General features: G+C 42.8%; 1 protein-coding gene and 1 long non-coding RNA gene across 14 annotated transcripts in view; both read left to right on the forward strand.

Annotated features, from left to right (window-relative positions):
- Positions 1-22,011, forward strand: part of STAU2 (staufen double-stranded RNA binding protein 2) — a 230,194-nt gene that overhangs the window by 122,876 nt on the left and 85,307 nt on the right. For 9 of the 13 annotated variants that reach the window (XM_075125115.1, XM_075125109.1, XM_075125107.1 and 6 more), the window contains 2 exons: positions 17,186-17,299; positions 20,306-20,347. The exons of 1 other annotated variant lie outside the window; for it this stretch is intronic. In XM_075125115.1, the coding sequence (XP_074981216.1) occupies positions 17,186-17,299; positions 20,306-20,347 (156 nt within the window). The remainder of the gene's footprint in view (positions 1-17,185; positions 17,300-20,305; positions 20,348-22,011) is intronic. 3 more of the 13 variants (XR_012666950.1, XM_048840956.2, XM_075125111.1) reach the window with 1 other exon arrangement.
- LOC142070754 (uncharacterized) lies at positions 4,199-7,014 on the forward strand. The gene is made up of 2 exons (XR_012666701.1): positions 4,199-5,593; positions 6,443-7,014. It is a non-coding gene; the product is annotated as an uncharacterized LOC142070754 (long non-coding RNA).

Genomic DNA, 22,011 nt, shown 5'->3' on the forward strand with positions numbered 1-22,011 from the left:
TTGTGGTATCAGAGCCTTAGATTGTAAGCTCTTTGCATCAGCTTGTGATACTCTTCCATGATGATATTTACTAGCATGTTACTCTAATAGTCCCATTGGTTTCAGTGGAGCTATTTATAGAATGAGTAAAATATGCTCATCATGAATAAGGGTGTTAGAATCTGGCTGTTTGGAGCAGGGGATGTGTCTTTCTGTATGTTTAAACACACCATACTCCACAGGGCTAACACAATAATAACTACAATGTTGTTAACAATAACAACAGCCCTTAATCCAAAAACTACCTCTAAAGTCTTAACCACATGCTTCCATTGTCTCATAAAAGTCCTATTTCTTCACTGAGGAACATAAATCCAATAGAATCACTTGACAGAGTCTTCATTATCCCAAGCTTCCTAGCACCTATCAACCTTCATCTCTTCCTGATAGTTTTTGTCACTGATCTTTAATTTCTAACCATGTGTAGGTTTGCTAATATGAACCCTGCAGTTTCACTAGGTGCCAAACCAAAATCTTTATGTTCCCCGCATCCAAATGTCTGCAGTACCTTTCTACTACCCTGCCCATCACTATCTCTCACCCTCAGAAGGAAGAAAGTCCAGTATTTAAAAGTATTTAATGCCTTAGTATTTCTGTCTTCAGAAAATGCCAAATGGAATCTTCTTGTTTCAAGTTCAGTGAGGGAGGACAGGTGGAGAGGAACTGTGCAAATGAATTCAGGGCTGGTGCATTGAATAAAATATTTTTGCGTTTATTAGCATCTTGAAAAGGGTAACTGAAATCCTCCTCCAAATGCCTGCATGTAACTTTGTGCATGAAGAAATGTAAATTACAGTCTCATAACCAACACACTTGTGTAGAAAAAAAAATGTTGTAAAGCTGTCATGATCTCTCCAAATATTGTAGTCAGTTCTAAACAAGCCAGGCTCTGCTCCCTGCCAAGTTTTTTTAGAGCAAATCCTAATGTGACTTGGTAAGTTAGATACAAACCTTACATTGGAGTGAAGCCAAAACTGAAATTCTTGAAGTCTCAGCTAGCAGAAATATAAAAGTGTGATGCTGAGTCTTTAGTAGGGTGGGGCTTAGTTTTAACCATAATATCATAACTTAGACTCTCAAACCAAAACCCTTTAACAAGAAAAGTAGCAAGAAATGCAGGGGAGGAAGAAATGAGACTAAAACCTGCCATTAAAATCCACGTTCCTCATTGCAGACAGGAGGCTAGGCTTCCAGACAGTGATTTTTAGCTCACAATTAGAAGTCTGGTCATTTTAAAAATTGGGAGCACAAAGAAACAGCATTATTTTTAGAAGTGAAATGTATGTGCCTTCTGTGAATGAAAATAATGGGGTAGGTTTTTTTGTATGTACAATGTTGCATACCTAAATTACTCCACAATAGAATGGATAGCTTATCACCAGATTTTCAGCAAATTCTGGGAGCTTATTTTCTGCTTGCAATTTCACACTGATCAACTCCCCTTGCTCATCAAGATAGTAACCTCCAGTTTATGCTTTCCCTTGCACTACATAGACAGCTTATAAGTGTTCTGTTTCCATCTTCACTTAAACAGTCTTCATAACCAAGAAGAAAATTAGGAGCAGGTGAAAGCATATATCCGTTGATGCTGAAGCCAAAATGTTATTTAAAATATGAATAAGTTTCTTTCTCCAAACCTGCCTTAATTCCTCAGTTATTAGAAACAGTTACATCAGTCACTTGCTCCTCCACAAACTTTCTAAAGCAAACCCTTTCCCTGTATATTTCATTAGCAAGACACAAACTCCTCATTTTCCCCAGTACGTATGAAGAAAACAGACGATCACAGGGATTTTTTTTATACAAATTTGGCAGCATTTTCTTATTTACTTTGACTGTTTGAAATATAAATTGAATTTAGGTTTTTCTCTCCAAGAATGTATTAGTTGTTTTCTGAATAATTGTGTTAGTGAATCAGAGGCAGCTAAGACATTTGTGTTAGAACCGTGTCAGGTATGACTTACATTGCTCTATAGTGTTTTACAGTGTTTCATGTCTGAATAATTCATGTGTTTGGTTTTTTTTCAGGTTGATTGGTTGTATACAACCAATCAACCTGGAAAAAAACCAAACAATTATTCAGTGTTTAGTGGGTGATATATTTAAAAGTTTTAACTTTGTACAATAAAAGTATTTTCTTAATGTTCACAGATAAATATATCCCTCAGTGACTGGATTTGTAGGAAATGAAGGCTGGCTCTCTTGTTCAGGCACAGAGTTGTCTTTGCAGTCACAAATGGCATCTATTGAAAACGTCATTGCTTGTTTTACATGTGAACTTAGGCATGCCATTCTGACACCTTAATTCCCAGCAAATATCCTCTAGTAATAGAGGGAAGATACATTAAGTTACTGTACACATCTTGTTGCATTGTGATCCATGCAACAACATTGGCTGTAGCCCTGCTTTCCTCTCAGATGGAACTGAGCATCACAGTGACTACAATGACGAGACAGGGAAGGTTAATGGCTAGGCCTTTCTCACTTGACTGAGCACAGTGGATGTATGCATGAGCTTTTAAAATCACAGCCATCACTGAGAACAAGAGACTTACATTTGGAGGGTATATAAATAAATGAGGCACAAGCCTTTTTGACTAAGATCAAGTGCAGAATTAGTTTAATAAATATCTGATGTGTCCTCTTTGCGGGAACTATGTCCTGATCTAATAAGTTTTTTCCGTCTTTACCCGTTGCAGGTCACTATGTACAAAAGTTTTTATATACAGCAACTTAAGTGTCCACTGCACTATAACCTGCAATATAAAAACCCGTTCTGGTAACCTATGACAGCTTCCTTACTCTGATGGTTAAGCTATCTATTTATGGTGCAGCAAGTGTTTATTTCTTAGTCAGAAACCTAGTACTGCGTGTTTTAATAAACATTTAAGCCTATAGTACAGCTGGTATGTGGGCTGTACAAGAAGGGAGCATGTTATGGATATCCCAAGATTTAGTGCTGAACTGTCAGTCTTTTAGCTACCGAGTATCTTTACTCTTCCATGCAGTAGCTACAATGGAAACTTTGCCCACTGCTGTGAAGTGGACACAGCGATTAATGAACCTGAAGCATACTAATCAAACATATGTTTTCTTGACACAATGATTGTGTTATATATCACATATGAATGTACAGGCCTTTATCTTTCCTTAATGATCTAGCAAGGGGTCTTTTTTAAATGTGGGTGTTTTTCATGCTCTCCTTAGATTTGTTCCACAGGGGGTGACCATTAGAAACATCTGACAGGCATGCAGTTAGCCAGCTCCCTGCTGAGATTAGTAAAATACTATATTTAGTAATCCCACTACATCAAGGAACTCCAGCGTTGCAGGAAACAGTTTGATTCAATGCTTTTTTGTGACTTTTTTCGTTTTATTTTTATATCTTATTTTTTCGTCTGGGACTGAGAAAAATATTTTCATCTGGGTCTTGCTTTTTGTATTTATACTCCATCATTTTGTAATTGTTTTTCATGTTTTGGGCCTTTTTACCCTCCTTATTTTGTTTACACTGAATGCCCCCTCCACTCTGCTCTCTGTCAAATTGTAAGGTAGATACTAAGACCAGTAAGCAATGTTTTAACTTGATATTTCATGTGCCATTCCCTATCAGATGTGGCTAATTCTAACATAGGGACAAAAGGTGTGGGGGGAGGAAAGGGGGTGTTAAGGAGAATTAAAAGATTCACACCTTATTTGCTAGACTAATACATGCTAGAAACTCCTGAGTCTGAGTTTGGGTCACAGATGATTTGAATTCATCAGTGTGTATATATGTAAACCAGAGTTTTTAATTTATTATTGTGTAGCTTCTGAACACTATTTGTCATTGGAACAGAAGTGGACCAAAATATGAGCACCATTTTTTTTTTTAAAACTGTCTCTTACTGTTTAAAATAGCAAATCCAATTACTAAGAGTACACAGTTAACACACATCAAATAGTAAGGAGAAATGTGGCAGAAATAAATGATTCAACAAAAAGTTAAATGGAAGGAAAAGATGTTGTCTTAGAATCAAAATTCTTTACCATTCTCTCTGTTCTCCAACAGAAATCTGGAGTAACCTGTCTGAAATCATCAGAGTTACAATGATGTAAATTTACAGTAGTTGAGAGCAGAATTTGGCACTTTGAATTCAAGGGGCAGATTTTAAAGAAACACCATCTTTTGTTCTAACAGAATGGCCCTGCTGGCCTGTCAATCCTAAAGATTTGTGCATTGCTGAACATAATGGCATTTTATTACCCAGTTTATTTCTGTCTAGCATTCTGAGACTCCTGCTGATACTTTGAATCAGACTTTTTTGGTTTGAAACATGAACTCCAGTGTCACACATGCCTTTTTTTTTTCTTGTAGTTCATATTATTTTTTAAACTAATAAATGTTCAAGAAAGAGAGTGTTTGGCCAGACAATTTGTGCTTCAAACTGTGAATAGCTAAGCTGTAGTGTGTGAAAGTCTCTTTGCGTAGCTGACTTTTTTTTTTGCTCCATTCAGTGTCTGGTTATCATAAAGCTACCTGATTTTCAAACAGTAGTTTAGTGCATGGAATCTTCCTCTGAATAATTGTGACGTAATAACAGCACAGGCCCTGTTCTTGCAAACAAACATACTTAACTTTAAGCCCATGAATAGTCCAATGAAGGCAATGAGACTTGGCCCTGATCTACACTACAGGGTTATGTCGAAATTGGCTGCGTTAGGTCAATTTTAAAATGAATGCGTCTACACAAGCAACCTCGTTCCGTCGACCTAAAGGGCTCTTAACATCGACTTCTGTACTCCTCCCCGGCGAGGGGAGTTGCGCTAAAATCAACCTTGCTGGGTCGAATTTGGGGTAGTGCAGACGCAATTAGATGGTATTGGCCTCCAGGAGCTATCCCAGAGTGCTCCAATGTGACCGCTCTGGACAGCACTTTCAACTCCGATGCTCTAGCCAGATACACAGGAAAAGCCCCGGGAAATTTTGAACTTAATTTCCTGTTTGGTCAGCGTGGCGAGCTCAGCAGCACAGGTGACCATGCAGTCCCCCAAGAGTTGCAAACGAGCTCCAGCATGGAGCGAATGGGAGACACTGGATTTGATTGCTGTGTGGGGAGAAGGATCTGTGCAGGCAGAACTCCAATCAAAAAGAAGAAATGCTAATATATATGCCAAAATTGCACAGAGCACAGTAGAGAGAGTGGCTACAACAGGGACACACAGCAGTGCCGCATTAAAGTCAAGGAGCTCATGTAAGCCTACCAAAAGACAAAGCAGGCAAACAGTTGCTCTGGGTCAGAGCCCCATACATGCTGCTTCTCTGATCAGCTCTATGGCATTCTTGGGGGGAACCCTACCACTACCCCACCACTGTCCGTGGACACCTGCAAGGGGGGAGTCTCATGCAACATGGAGGAGGATTTTGTGGATGAGGAAGAGGAGCAGGAGGAGAATGCTCAGCAGGCAAGCGGTGAATCCATTCTCCCCGGCAGCCAGGACCTTTTCATCACCCTGGAGCCAATACCCTCCCAAGGCAGGATCCCCGACTCTGAAGGCAGAGAAGGCACCTCTGGTAAGTGCACATTTGTAACTACAGTACAGGGTTTAAAAGCAATAGTGTTAAATGTTTGATTTGCCCTGAAGACTTGGGATGCATTCGTGGCCAGTAGAGCTACTGGAAAAGTCTGTTAACGTGTCTGGGGATGGAGCGGGAATCCTCCAGGGACATCTCCATGAAGCTCTCCTGGAGGTACTCTGAAAGGCTTTGCAGAAGGTTTCTGGGGAGGGCTGCCTTATTTTGTCCTCCACGGTAGGCCAGTAGCAAGTAGTCTGAAATCATTACAGCACAAAGCATGGCAGCAAATGGCCCTAGGTTTTGGTCATATTCAAACAACGTTTGGTCTTTATCTTTCTGTGTTAGCCTCAGGAGAGTGATATTATTCATGGTCACCTGGTTGAAATGGGGGAATTTTTGTAAGGGAACAGTAAAAGGACCCTGTTCACGCTGGGCTAAAAGGGATCATCTCAAATAGCCAAGTGGAGGGGTGGGGGGAGGTGTGTGCTGCACATCCACCCGAAAACTGCAGCCCCTCCTTTTAAATGGCAAACCCAACCGGCATTGCTTGCTATGGGAAAGGAGGGCGCTGCAGGTTGGAAACATTCCCACATGTTATGAAGACGTGAGAGGCCAAACCCATGTACCCTTTGGCTTACCATGTCTGCTTGGAAACCGAATTCTGTTGCCCAGCCGTGTGTGATGTCACCATACCGGCAGGCACTCAATATAAAAGGCAAAATGCAATCTTGTACCGAAAGCATATGTGCTGTCTGCTGTGAATTGCTTGATTCACTGTGAAAGAGCCTCCCTTTTATTCTCAGAAAATCATCTTAAATTTTACTCTCCCTTTTTATCCCCCTGCAGGTGCAAATGTTTCTATGTTCCCCCATCATCTCCGTCCCTGAGGTTATCGCAGATTAGAAGGTGAAAAAAACGCACTTGCGATGACATGTTTTCCGAGCTCATGCAGTCCTCCTGCACAGATAGGGCACAGCTGAATGCATGGAGGCATTCAGTGGCAGAGTCCAGGAAAGCATTAAGTGAGCGTGATGAGAAGAGGCAGGATGCAATGCTGAAGCTAATGGGGGAGCAAACGGACATGCTCAAACATCTGGTGGAGCTGCAGGAAAGCCAACAAGAGCACAGACCACCACTGCATCCACTGTACAACCGCCTGCCCTCCTCCCCAAGTTCCATATCCTCCTCACCCAGATGCCCAAGAACCCGTGGGAGGAGGCTCCAGGCACCCAGCCACTCCACTCCAGAGGATGGCCCAAGCGACAGAAGGCTGTCATTCAAACAGTTTTGATTTGTAGTGTGGCTACAATAAGCAATGTACCCTTGTTCTTTCCTCCTCCCCCACCCCACCCGGGCTACCTTATCAGTTATCTCCCTTTTTTTAATTAATAAAGAAAGAATGCATGGTTTCAAAACAATAGTGACTTTATTTCCTTTGCCAGTTGTGATCGAAGGGGGGAGGGTGGGGAATTAAAATCAACAAAGGGGGCGGGTTTGCATCAAGGAGAAACACACACAACTGTCACACCGTAGCCTGGCCAATCATGAAACTGGTTTTCAAAGCCTCTCTGATGCGCAGCACGCCTACCTGTGCTCTTCTAATCGCCCTGGTGTCTGGCTGTTCAAAATGGCAGCCAGGCGATTTGCCCCAACCTCCCACCCCGTCATAAATGTCTCCCCCTTACTCTCTCAGATATTATGAAGCACACAGCAAGCAGTAATAACAATGAGAATATTGGTTGGGCTGAACTCTAACCTAGTCAGCAAACAGCGCCAGCGAACTTTTAAACGTCCAAAGGCACATATTCTACCACCATTCTGCACTTGCTCAGCCTATAGTTGAACTCCTCCTTACTACTGCCCAGGCTGCCTGTGTACAGCTTCATGAGCCATGGGAGCAAGGAATAGGCTGCGTCTCCAAGGATACCATTGGCATTTCAACATCCCCCAACAGTAATTTTCTGGTCTGGGAAGTAAGTTCCTTCTTGCAGCTGCTCGAACAGCCCTGAGTTCCTAAAAATACGAGCATCATGCACCTTTCCCGGCCATTCCACGTTGATGTCGGTGAAACGTCACTTGTGATCCACCAGTGCTTGCAGCACCATTTAGAAGTACCCCTTGCGGTTTATGTACTGGTTGGCAAGGTGGTCCAGTGCCAAGATAGGGATATGCGTTCCATCTGTCGTCCCACCACAGTTAGGGAAACCCACTGCAGCAAAGCCGTCCACTATGACCTGTACATTTCCCAGAGTCACTACCTTGATAACAGAACGTCAGTGATTGCATTGGCTACTTGAATCATAGCAGTCCCCACAGTAGATTTGCCCACTCCAGATTGATTTCCCAACTGACCAGTAGCAGTCAGGCACTGCAAGCTTCCACAAGGCTGTCGCCACTTGCTTCTCAACTGTCAGGGCAGCTCTCATCTTGGTATTCCTGCACTTCAGGGTGGGGGAAAGCAACTCACAGAGTTCCAGGAAAGTGGCCTGATGCATACAAAAGTTTCGCAGCCACTGGGAATCATCCCATATATGCAAGACTATGTGGTCCCACCAGTCTGTGCTTATTTGCCAGGCCCAGAATCGGCATTCCACTGTATCAACCAGCCCCACTGCCACCATGATGTCCCAGTTGCCACATCCCTGCTATCAGGGATGTCTGTGTCCATGTCCTCTTCACAGTCGTCCTCGTGTTGCCGTCTCTTAGCCAGGTTCTGCACATACTGCAGTATAATGCGTGAGGTTTTTACAATGCTCGCAACAGCAGCGGTGAGCTGAGCAGGCTCCATGTTGCTGTTTTATGGCATCTGCACAGGTAACCCAGGAAAAAAGGCATGAAATGATTGTCTGCAGTTGCTTTCATGGAGGGAGGGGAGACTGATGACCTAAAACCACCCGCGACAATGTTTTTGCGCTATCAGGCATTGGGAGCTTAACCCAGAATTCCAATGGACAGCGGAGACTGTGGGAACTGTGGGATAGCTTCCCAAAATGCACCACTCCATGAGTCGATGCTAGCCACAGTAGTGAAGGCGCACTCCACTGACTTAATGCGCTTAGTGGGGACATACACAATTGACTGTATAAAATCGATTTCTAAAAATCAACTTCTATAAAATCGACCTAATTTCGTAGTGTAGGCATACCCTTACTCATGAGCTTGAAGTTAAGCACATACATCTTTGTGCAGAATCAGGGCCATGGTTAGTAGGTGTAGTATCTCCGTAATTGCATTTTGGCCCTTTGTTGTAAACTGAGTTGTTGAAAGGTGTGAGGTAAATCCTGCAATGTTGTTTGACAATTACTGTCACTACTGTATGTGTAACTGGTGAATGGCATAACAGTAAAACTAGATTCAAGAATCAAGGGACGTGTTTTTATATCACTATACAAAGTAACAGAAGGCTAAATTTAACAGTAGTGCTACATTAGTAGTAATCCTATAACAACTCTATAAATTCTGATGTATTTTTATACAGCCTCACTCGGATTTTCCATTATTAAACTAGTCTGCAAAGTGAAAAAATGTGGCTATATCATCTTGCATTCCATTGTAACATAGTAAACATTAATTGTATATTCTACTTTGATGGGATGTTATGTGTTTCAAAATATTTAACTCTTTTCTAGTAACAGAGTAGTAAAAACAAGGGCCAAATTTTGGCCCAGTTATTACGTGGATTCAGAGTTGACACACACAAATGCTACAAAAGCAATATTAATATGCATCCATATTCTGGCCAGCATGGCCCTGCACACAGCACACACAGTCAAAGCCTATAGATTGTGCTCCTCACTGGAATAATCTGTGCAGGGTGGTGCATAGTTGCCACTGTCACAACAAAGAGCATACAAGCATGAATATGTGACTACACCCCTGATGTGTGCTTGTGAGAAGGAGGTAGCCAGGATATAGCCCATGATTTGAATCTGGTGTCTTGGATGTTTACTAGTGTATTCAGTAGCCGGTTACTTGCAGAGAAACACACACGTTCGCCCAAATCTGCTCAGGATTCTGGAATTTTTGCTCAGAAACTTACAACCATTAGCATCATTATGTTATCACAGACACTCCTTTACCAGACTCATGATACTTCTCCTTACAGAGGCTGCTGTTATTTATAAAACAACAAACCTAGACAAAATACTTCAAATTTTACTAAATTGAATTTTGTAGCTGCTTACTCCTGAAAGTGGCCTGAGCTCATTTATGAGCTTCTCTTTATTTCAAACACTAAACCTTAAAACAAAGCAATGAACCAGGACAGTATTTGCTGTTCATAATCTTTTTATTTTTACTTCCTAAATATAAGGAGAATGAACATGGTCAGTGTATTAAAAAAGGGAACTGAAGCCTGCCACTCACTCCTTGATTGAATATGGGCCAGTCACTTAACCTCTCTGCACAAATAGTACTTGCCTGCCTGACAAGTATGGTAAAGATGAACATTAGTAAAGCACTTTGGGACCCTTGAGTTATAGGCACTTAGGAACTTCAAATGCAAAGTATTATTGTAGTTATTAATCTTAGTAATTACAATGTAAACACTCTCAGAGCACTTGGCCAGCCTCCAACTGCCACTCCCCAATCTCAGATTCTGAGGCTGCTGCTAAGAATACCTGGTCAGCCTTCAACTAATGTCCCCCATTACTACCAGGTCTTGTGGTTTGGATATTTCTGTTCTTTGTTCTAGAAATGCCCCATCCACCTCACCCTCCGGATTTGGTGGCCTACAGTAGACCGCAACCACAACGTTACCCCTTTCCCTCCCTCTTTTATCTTCACCCACAGACTTTCAGCTGCTGTGCTTCTCACTTCCTTCTGGACTGCAGAACAACTATATACATTGATGTCCAATGCAACACCTCCTCCCTTTTTTCCCTGCCTGTCCTTCCTGAATAAGCTATTCCCCTTTATACCAATATTCCTGTCATGAGATTTATCCCACAGATTCTCTGTTATGCCAATTAAGTCATAATTTAGATTGTATACTAAGACATTCAGTTTTTCCTGTTTATCTCCCATATTTGTTTATAAGCATCTAAGATGTTGAGCAGATTACTCCATTGTATTCCCTCTTGTTGCTCCTATGAACCTATTGTAATTTTCCATTCTCACCCTCCCTCCCTGCACACACTCCCACAAACTCCCAGCCCTGTGTCAAGGTCACTTTTTTTTATTTACCTGTGGGCTTTTGTCACCTGTCCCCTGTGAACCTAGTTTAAAGCCCTGGTCATTAGGTTGGCAAGTTGGTTCGTGAAGGTACTCTTCCTTGTTGCTCAGGTGATACTCTCATAAAGAACCAACCTTCCACACAAACTTCCTCGTGGCTGGATTTTACTAAAACTAGACAAGCCATTTACAACGCACACTTTGCTTCTCTACAAAAGAAAAAAGACACTAAACTTTCTAAACTACTACATGCTACAAGGGGCCACAGCAATGGTTCCCTCACCCCACCTAGCAATATTGTTAACCTATCCAACTATACTCTCAGCCCAGCAGAAGCAGCTGTTCTATCTCAGGGCCTCTCCTTCTGCCCCTCCACCCCCACGAACATGATACAGTTCTGTGGTGACCTAGAATCCTATTTTCGACGTCTCCGTCTCAAGGAATATTTCCAAAATACCTCTGAACAACATACTAATCCACAGAGGTCTCCCTGCCAACACTACAGAAAGAGGGATTCTAGATGGACTCCTCCTGAAGGTCGAAACAGCAGACTGGACTTCTACATAGAGTGCTTCCGCCGACGTGCACGGGCTGAAATTGTGGAAAAGCAGCATCACTTGCCCCATAACCTCAGCCATGCGGAACGCAATGCCATCCACAGCCTCAGAAACAACTCTGACATCATAATCAAAAAGGCTGACAAAGGAGGTGCTGTTGTCATCATGAATAGGTCGGAATATGAACAAGAGGCTGCTCGGCAGCTCTCCAACACGAGTTTCTACAAGCCATTACCCTATGATCCCACTGAGAGTTACCAAAAGCAACTACAGCATTTGCTCAAGAAACTTCCTGAAAAAGCACAAGATCAAATCCGCACAGACACACCCCTGGAACCCCGACCTGGGATATTCTATCTACTACCCAAGATCCATAAACCTGGAAATCCTGGGCGCCCCATCATCTCAGGCATTGGCACCCTGACAGCAGGATTGTCTGGCTATGTAGACTCCCTCCTCAGGCCCTACGCTACCAGCACTCCCAGCTACCTTCGAGACACCACTGACTTCCTGAGGAAACTTCAATCCATCGGTGATCTTCCTGATAACACCATCCTGGCTACTATGGATGTAGAAGCCCTCTACACCAACATTCCACACAAAGATGGACTACAAGCCGTCAAGAACACTATCCCCGATAATGTCACGGCTAACCTGGTGGCTGAACTTTGTGACTTTGTCCTTACCCATAACTATTTCACATTTGGGGACAATGTATACCTTCAGATCAGCGGCACTGCTATGGGTACCCGCATGGCCCCACAGTATGCCAACATTTTTATGGCTGATTTAGAACAACGCTTCCTCAGCTCTCGTCCCCTAAAGCCCCTACTCTACTTGCGCTATATTGATGACATCTTCATCATCTGGACCCATGGAAAAGAAGCCCTTGAGGAATTCCACCATGATTTCAACAATTTCCATCCCACCACCAACCTCAGCCTGGTCCAGTCCACACAAGAGATCCACTTCCTGGACACTACAGTGCTAATAAACAATGGCCACATAAACACCACCCTATACCGGAAACCTACTGACCGCTATTCCTACCTGCATGCCTCCAGCTTTCACCCTGACCACACCACACGATCCATCGTCTACAGCCAAGCTCTGCGATACAACCGCATTTGCTCCAACCCCTCAGACAGAGACAAACACCTACAAGATCTCTGTCAAGCTTTCTTACAACTACAATACCCACCTGCAGAAGTAAAGAAACAGATTGATAGAGCCAGAAGAGTTCCCAGAAGTTACCTACTACAGGACAGGCCTAACAAAGAAAATAACAGAACGCCACTAGCGGTCACCTTCAGCCCCCAACTAAAACCCCTCCAACGCATTATTAAGGATCTACAACCTATCCTAAAGGATGACCCAACACTCTCACAAGTCTTGGGAGACAGGCCAGTCCTTGCCTACAGACAGCCCCGCAACCTGAAGCAAATACTCACCAACAACCACATACCACACAACAGAACCACTAACCCAGGAACTTATCCTTGCAACAAAGCCCGTTGCCAATTGTGCCCACATATCTATTCAGGGGACACCATCACAGGGCCTAATAACATCAGCCACACTATCAGAGGCTCGTTCACCTGCACATCCACCAATGTGATATATGCCATCATGTGCCAGCAATGCCCCTCTGCCATGTACATTGGTCAAACTGGACAGTCTCTATGTAAAAGAATAAATGGACACAAATCAGATGTCAAGAATTATAACATTCATAAACCAGTCGGAGAACACTTCAATCTCTCTGGTCACGCAATCACAGACATGAAGGTCGCTATCTTAAAACAAAAAAACTTCAAATCCAGACTCCAGCGAGAAACTGCTGAATTGGAATTCATTTGCAAATTGGATACTATTAATTTAGGCTTAAATAGAGACTGGGAGTGGCTAAGTCATTATGCAAGGTAGCCTGTTTCCTCTTGTTTTTTCCTACCCCGCCCCCCCAGATGTTCTGGTTTAACTTGGATTTAAACTTGGAGAGTGGTCAGTTTAGATGAGCTATTACCAGCAGGAGAGTGAGTTTGTGTGTGTATGGGGGTGGGGGGGATGTGAGAAAACCTGGATCTATGCAGGAAATAGCCCGACTTGATTATGTAAAGAGTTGTCACTTTGGATGGGCTAGCACCAGCAGGAGAGTGAATTTGTGTGGGGGGGTGGAGGGTGAGAAAACCTGGATTTGTGCTGGAAATGGCCCACCTGTTGATCACTTTATATAAGCTATTACCAGCAGGACAGTGGGGTGGGAGGAGGTATTGTTTCATATTCTCTGTGTGTATATAAAGTCTGCTGCAGTTTCCACGGTATACATCTGATGAAGTGAGCTGTAGCTCACGAAAGCTCATGCTCAAATAAATTGGTTAGTCTCTAAGGTGACACAAGTACTCCTTTTCTTCAGGTGAACTCCAGCGGTCTTCCTTCCCAGAGCAGCATCCCATGGTCAAAGAAGTCCAAGCCTCCTGCCAGTGTCATCTGTGCAGTTATGCATTCCTTTCCAGGATGTGCGTGTCCTGATGATCTGCCCAGGGTCCTACCTCGCAGTATCATTAGAGTCCACATGGATTAGCAGATGGATAATCCTCAGCAACCTTTCCATAATGTCTTGCATGTGGACTTTGGGCAGGCAACACACATCCTGGGATGCCAGATCAGGTTGGCAGTTGGACTCTTCCATCCCCCTCAGAAAGGAGTCCCTGACCACTACCACCCTTTGTCTCTCCCTCTTGGGGGTGGTAGCTTTGAGCTTTCCAGGCTTGGAGACAGGTGGTTCCCCCTCATTGGCCATTGGGATCTGGTCCTCTCTTCGAGCTGCCAGTATTGCATACCAATTCTTGGCTTAGATGGGCCTGGGTGAGGATGGAGCAGTGTCTGCTGCCGGGGTGGTCAGCAGCCACTCTCTGCCCCACAGAGCAGCCAGTTCTTCCTTCCTTCATTCCCTGATATCCCTGTAGTCATCTATAGTCGGCTACCTTCCTCCATCTGCATTCTGTCAATGAAGTGCTCGTATTCCCATATGTTATGCAGGTGAGCCACTTCAGCCCAACAAAGCCAATAATACAGTTGTTTTCCAACTGCCACATAGATCTCTCTCTGACAAAGAATGCATTTTGCAGACTGTATGACAGGCCAGAGAAATCTGGCTAAACGACTATGTTCTGTTTCCTTCCCACTCCCCAGCACCCATCAGTTCCTAGCTCAGGGAAATGGAAGATTGATGAAGAAAATGTTGAATCTGGTTAAACTGAGCATGTCTTGTGTTGGCAAGAGATGTTTTGAAGACTGTGAGTGGCTGAGAAACTTCAAAATAATGGCCGACCCATTTGGACTAGGCCAGCGTGCATCACGAAGCTCATTCAGCAGTGCTTAGCTCAGAAAGGGAGATAATTAAAATGCTGAGTTTATCACATTTCTTGTTCTAGTAGCTAGTTACATTTGCACAGTTATTTCTATGATCAACGAATTTGTTCATATACTCTCATTAAAAAAAATTCCTTGCTCCAGAACTCCCTGCGCACTGTAGGATATGTATCTGTTCCGCTGTGTGTGTGTGATTACAGTAGCACTTATTGGTTAATATCAGTTTTGGCTTATTTGCGGCCAAATCCTGGTGCCTGCTCTGTAGCATGCTGGAGATGCAGAGTCATCCTGTGAGGCTTCTCTGGCCCATTCTACACCATATATTCAGCAGTATTTGGATTTGCATCTAGATACCATGGTTATGGATTCCTGATACATTCTTGTAATAACAGTAGTCCTGATATTTAGAGAACTTCAGTTAATGTTTGTAATCCCAATTTCATACCTTCATAACTCTTTCAATCAATCAGAGTTGAGCCATTGTATATGTGAAGAGGCCTCTTGTGGTTTCTCAGTAAGTAGTATGGCTTTTCTGGCAGACAGCCATAAGCAATTTAGTAGGCGCATGTTGTGGAGGTGGATGCGGGGGCTGGGGGGAGAGGGATGATCCAGAAAGTTGTAACAAGAGGTTGAGTGAAATCAGTATTTTTATGCATAGCACAAGGAAAATCCACATTATAGATCTCATGGAGCCCATTTGGCCACACATATGCAACAGTCAGCATGATCAATAAGGTTAACTCTGCAACATGCTGATGGCATGATTATCCTCTCACTTAAACCAGTTTTGCACTGGTGTAACTCCTCAATTCAACTACTCCCAGTTTATCCAGTAAGAGAGAAGAATTAGGCACAAGGTGTACAATTAGCCAGTGCACAATCCAGTGTTATATATCTCTCAATCAGTTCCACAGACATTTGGTATCATTTAATATGGCTTCTAGTTGTCCACAGAAATAATAATATTCAAATTTCTAGCCTAAATGTAAAGTTGAGGCTTTATCACATAACCTTTCCCCAATAGCCGTACAGCTGTAAATAGGTACTAGCCTAAAATGTCTGTCTCCAGTAGGGCTAATCTCCCTTTCCATTTCTGACAGGGGTCAGGTAACCAATGTAAATTACCACCATAAACTAAATTCCACCCCTCTTGTAGAACAAAGTGCTTTATCTGCCTGTCAAGAAACCAGGAGCTACAAAGCAGATTGTAATGTTTCATCAGTTCAGCATGAATGGCATATCCTGTTCCTACTAATAGAACATTGGAGATGCTTGACTTCATTTTGCCTCAAGATAGAAGGCGGTTCTCTTTCTGTAGACGTTTTAAGGTGACCAGAAGGCAAAGGGGAAAATCCAGTAGGACCAGTATCTTCCTGTATATGCCATTCAAGAATCTGATTAGTGTGTGCTTTTTGATACCAATCGAGATTAATAAACTAGACAACTCTAAAAATAATGTGACTTCCTTCCCCATGTTATGAGTCATTTTGATTTGATTACAAAGAAAAATTGATATCAAATTAATATCTATGATAACCATATTGCAAGGTCAAACAATCAGTGCATTTCAATAGAGATCACATTGCAGTGAAAAATTTAAAAGTAATGTCAGTGCCAGAGCTGGATGGAAAATGGTTTTTCCATCCTCTGAAAATTTTTGAGATTTCAAAATAAATTTTCCCATCCCAAATGGGAATGAGAAGTTGAAATCTTCAGAAGTTTTGTGCATCAAAAATGTGTGTGTTGGGGGGAGGGAGAGATTAACTTCTGGCCAATTGTTTTGAAAAATTCACTTCAGGTCAAATTTGTTTCAATAATTTTGAAATGTTTCATTTTTGACCATTTAAAAATGTTTTTACTATAACTGGACTAAGGTTCTAAACTAAAAGTCTTTTTGAACTGGAAAACCAGAATTTTCATTTAGAAAATGTCAAAATGAAATATTTCAGCAATTTCAAAAGGTTTTATTCAACATTCTGTCAAGAAATTTGTTGAAACTGACCCTTTTGTTGCAAAAAAGTTTCTTTTGTGATAAACTGGCATTTTCAGATAAAAAAAGTTTCATAGAAAAATTCCCAACGAGCTCTAGTTAGTGCAAGTCTGTGGAGACCACAGTAATTTACACTAAAGTTTTTTAACTGATCTATGAAAGGTTATTAAAAATAACATGTAAATTCAAAACTGAAACTTGGAACTAGTTTCTTAGGTCTGTAACAACACCCTTAATTGAGCCTCAGGGTTCCTAAACTCTGCAGCACATCGTGCCTAAAGAGGGACCAACAAACTGATTTAACAACTGAAATTTGTCCCCAGTTGAGCATGTGGATATACAGAATATTTTGCACATTCCTTGTTTTATATTAAAACTGGATTCAGTGTAAATCTTTTGAATTCCTTTACAGATTTGTTGGAAAGGGACAGATTATTTTAGCATGACTCCCTTATGCAATCTGGTGTTTAGCAGATTACGTATGTTATTCTGTTATAGGTACACTACAGTGATAGACAAAATGGCAAAGAGTGTATGACCTGTTTGACACTGTCTCCTGTGCAGATGACTTTCCATGGTATCGGAAGTTCCATTGAAGCCAGCCATGACCAGGTATAATACCCTCACCCCACACATATCTATTTAATAAGGCCAACTAAGATGTTAGTATTACTAAATCTCACATTTGCACAAATACTGCTTTATTTATGGCATGTTCTTGCCACCACTGTTTGCCTATATTGCCACAATAAAACCCTTAAAGTGACCCACAAAGGAGAAGAAATTACATTTGTGCCCTCTTTTGCTTCTTCAAGATGTATAAAGAAAACCTGACTGTTTTGGGTTTAAACTGGTGTGTAAGGGGTCTGCTAAGTTGTTTTTTTAATGTTAGTAACACCAGGTCTTATCTACCCTGATTTTATGGATGACTGGAGAAATAGAGGAATGATAGCATCGTAAGTGACAAGAGACTGGCAGCTTTGCAATTGAGAAAAACTCAAATTTGTTTGTTCATTTTTATTTAACTCAAGCTTCTGGCAGACACCTGGGACAAATTTTTTCTTTGTTAATCATTCCTTCTCCCTTGCCAGTTCAGATGAGATCTGAGGAGACTTCCGTTCTAGTTCTATAGTCCTCCAATACAGTCCTCTATAAAAACATGGAAGATGACAAGACTTTGATAATTCAGGTATTTCTATTGCAAAAAACAAGTTGAATAAAACTGTAAACCAAATACCGCACTTTTCAGACCCTGGGTATATAAGAAGAAAACAAAAAAGGGCACAAGCAATTTTTATTTGCTTTTGCAGGTCATTTTTAAATTGTACTAAATACGTCATACACTTTGTCAGCCTAAATGTAAGATTCTTTCAGGGAGAAGAAGGGGACATCTTCTTGGCAATGATCAGAATTAGTTATGTTTGGGAAAAGATTCAGACACTCTTAGCCATGTTTTAGGTTAAAAGAATTAAATGGAAATTTGTAGGGAGCTATCTGTTAACATAAACGAATCCTTTTAGTTATTTATGTGATAGCTTGAGGATTCTTCCTGTTCATAAAGTAGTGACTCACAACTATGTGGTATTTTACTGCAATGGTCAACTACGGTAAATATGTTAGTGATTCAACAAACACATTCCCCTCAACCTCTCATTTCATCCAGCAAGTTGTTTATACTGTTCCAAACTCTCTCAGCTTATCTTTCAGTAAAAACCACTTTTTAACCTAGTTATGTCTCAAATACAATATTTAGACCTATCAGTACCCTGTAAGGATTTGAGGTGGTCCCTGTCAATTTGGTAACAACTGCATTATGGGCTACCAGTCATTTCAACCTTGGCTTGGCATTTATTTAGGTGACAGCATGGCTTGTAAACAGAAAATCACCTTCTAAATAGAAATCATCTTAAAAGTTATCTAAACAATTAAATTTTTTTAAAAAGCTATGATGAAACAGTGTTACTTAGGTTGAAAAGTCAAGCACTCAAAAGTTAGGAATTGCCAGATTTAATGTTGCTTATTCAACCTTAATTTGCTCCGCTTCTGTGTCCATTCTGCACATTGAATTAGACAGAGGTCCTGTGAAAAACAATAATATGTGGTCATATAATTAAAGATTATGTCGTAATGCATATGCAAAAAGGAGTAGAATTAAGGTTGCATGGGCAACCATAAATTTGGCTTTCCTTAACCTTGCTTGACTTTGCAACTTAAATAATGTTCTTTTACCATAGTTTTTTTTTAAATGTAATTTCCTAAGTGTTTTTAAAAGGAAATATTATGTACAGCTGTAAGAATGATCTGCTATTATGCAACATCAGCAAGGCTTGAACCCTGAATCTGCAGTACACTTGAGTACCTGCACTTGAACTACAGGACTACCTACACTAGTTAGCAGCAGGAAAAGGCTGTTATCCCAGAGGCGGGATGGCCCACTAGATCTATGGAGAGCCTGGTTTTCTCTCTCTTTATGTTCCTCCAGGTGTTGAGGGAACTCCTCCCTATGTGGTGCCCCAGAGTGGGGATGGGCTGCCCTGTGGTTGTTTGGGGGAACTAGAAAACTGGAAGAGAAGCATTCCTAGCTGCCATTTGAAGTGGCAGAGGAGAATGACTCATTAGCAAATAAAACTTTTCTCCCAATTTTTTTATCAGAAGCTAGAGTTAAGTAATTTAACATAAAATGAACAACATTAGAGTTTTAAACAGTCTGACTAAAAATCTCTTTCCTCTCTCATTCCTCTCTGACCTGATAGGATTGCGTGACAAAGTTCCTGCTCTACCTTGGTGGGTCTTGCGCTTATTGGCGGATTTGCTCGCCTTGGAGCTTCACGGCAGCCCTCAGCTTGGCCGTTTTTCTGAACCCACAGTCCAGGTCGACTCCTCCTGTGTCTGACCAGGAGTTGGGAGGATTTGGGGGGAACCCGGGCCCACCCTCTACTCCGGGTTCCAGCCCAGGGCCCTGTGGAAGGCAGCTGTCTAGAGTGCCTCCTGGAACAGCTGTGGGACAGCTACAACTCCCTGGGCTACTTCCCCGTGGCCTCCTCCCAACCCCTTCTTTATTCTTACCATAGGACCTTCCTCCTGGTGTCTGATAATGCTGGTACACCTCAGTCCTCCAACAGTCCGCGTTCTCACTCTCAGCTCCTAGTGCCTCTTGCTCCCAGCTCCTCACACACACACCACAAACTGAAGTGAGCTCCTTTTTAAAACCCAGGTGCCCTGATTAGCCTTCCTTAATTGATTCTAGCAGCTTCTTGATTGGCTGCAGGTGTTCTAATCAGCCTGTCTTAATTGTCTCCAGAAGGTTCCTGATTGTTCCGGGAAAAGGGACCTACTGAGCCTGGGAAAAGGGACCTAGTTAGCCTGGGGCTAATATATCTGCCTTCAATTACTCTCCTGTAGCCATCTGGCCCGACCCTGTCACATATCCCCCCCCCTCTGCTCAACACTATGGGGTTGGGCAACTTGGGACGTCAGGAAGTGTACTTGTGACAAGCCATCTGCATTGCCGTGGTGGCTTCCAGCCCAGTGTTGTATGGTTATTTGAAAAGGTTGTAGGGACAGGAACCATCTGATCACCCTTGCGTTCTTCTCTTTATTTTGCTGCATCCACTGGAGGAGTGCATTGTCGGTCACAAGGGTAAACCGTCATCCCAGAAGGTAATAACGTAGTGTTTCCATGGCCCATTTCACAGCTAGGCACTCTCTTTCAACCATGGCATACTTCTACTCTCTCTGGAGGAGTTTCCTGCTGAGGTAGACGATTGGGTGTTCTTCATCTCCAACCATCTGTGATAGGACCGCTCCCAATCCTACTTCAGATGCATCTGTTTGTAAAATGAATTCTTTGTTGAAGTCTGGGGCTATAAGCACGGGGTTACTGCAGAGGGCTGTCTGTAGATCCATGAACGCTTTCTCTGCAGCATCTGTCCACTTCACCATGTCTGGATCCCGGGCTTTTATCAGGTCTGTCAGGGGACTCGCTCTGGTAGCAAAATGGGGAATAAATCATCGGTAATACCCCACCACACCCAGGAATGCCCGGACTTGCTTTTTCCGATTCAGCCGGGGCCAATTTTGGATAGCCTCTAGTTTGTTTAGTTGGGGTTTGACCATGCCCCTTCCTACAATGTAGCCAAGGTATTTAGCCTCGGCTAGCCCTATAGCACACTTGGCTGGGTTGGCTGTGAGGCCAGCCTGTCTTAGCGTGTCCAGAACCACTTCCACCTTTCCTAAGTGGGTTTCCCAGTCGGGGGTGTGAATAATCACATCATCCAGGTATGCTGCTGCATAACTGGTATGGGGCCATAGGAGCTTGTCGATAAGATGCTGGAAGGTGTCAGGTGCCCCATGCAGTCCAAAAGGAAGAACAGTATATTGAAACAGACCCTCTGGTGTAGAGAATGCCGTCTTTTCTTTCGCATCTTTGGCAAGGGGAATCTGCCAGTATCCCTTTGTTAAATCAAGGGTGGTCAAAAATCGGGCATTGTCCAGGCGGTCAACTAACTCATTGATACAGGTTATGGGGTATGCATCAAATTTGGATATCTCATTCAGCCGGCGAAAGTCATTACAAAACCTAGTGGTGCCATCAGGTTTGGGCACCAACACAGTCGGGCTTGACCACTGACTGTGGGACTCTTCGATGACTCCCAGCTCCAACATCCTTTTTACCTCTGCCTTGATCTCCTCCCTTTTTGCTGCTGGCACCTGATAGGGCCTTAAAGTTACCTTTGCCCCACGGTCTGTGATAATGTGGTGATATGCTTTGGTGGTCCAGCCTGGTTTGGTTGAAAACACGTCCTGGTATTGGTTGATCATCTCAGTTACCTCCTTCTTCTGGTTTGGTGTCAGATCAGTGGGTATCCTGATCTGCTCCTGCATATTATTTCCCTGGATCAGGGTCTCTTGAGCCACTACACACGCCTCTCGTTGGTGCCAAGGCTTTAAGAGGTTAATGTGATAAATTTGTTCTTGTTTCCAGCGTCCTGGCTGCCACACCTTGTAGGTTACTTCCCCCACGGGTTCAGCCACCTCATAGGGCTCCTGCCATTGGGCCAAAAGCTTGCTTTCTGCTGTGGGTACCAACACCATCACCCAATCCCCTGGTTGGAACTGTCAGACTTTTTCCTGGCGATTGTAATGGGTTCGCTGGGCCTCCTGCGCCTTTTCCAAATGTTCCCGTACAATAGGGATGACCCGGGCTATCTGTTCTCGCATCTGCAACACATAGTCAGTTATATTTCTCCCCTCGTTGGGTTCCTCTTCCCACATTTCTTTTGCAATATCTAGTATGCCATGGGGGTGGCGTCCATATAATAATT

The sequence above is a fragment of the Caretta caretta genome, chromosome 2 (assembly GCF_965140235.1).
Source record: "Caretta caretta isolate rCarCar2 chromosome 2, rCarCar1.hap1, whole genome shotgun sequence".
Lineage (NCBI taxonomy): Eukaryota > Metazoa > Chordata > Testudines > Cheloniidae > Caretta > Caretta caretta.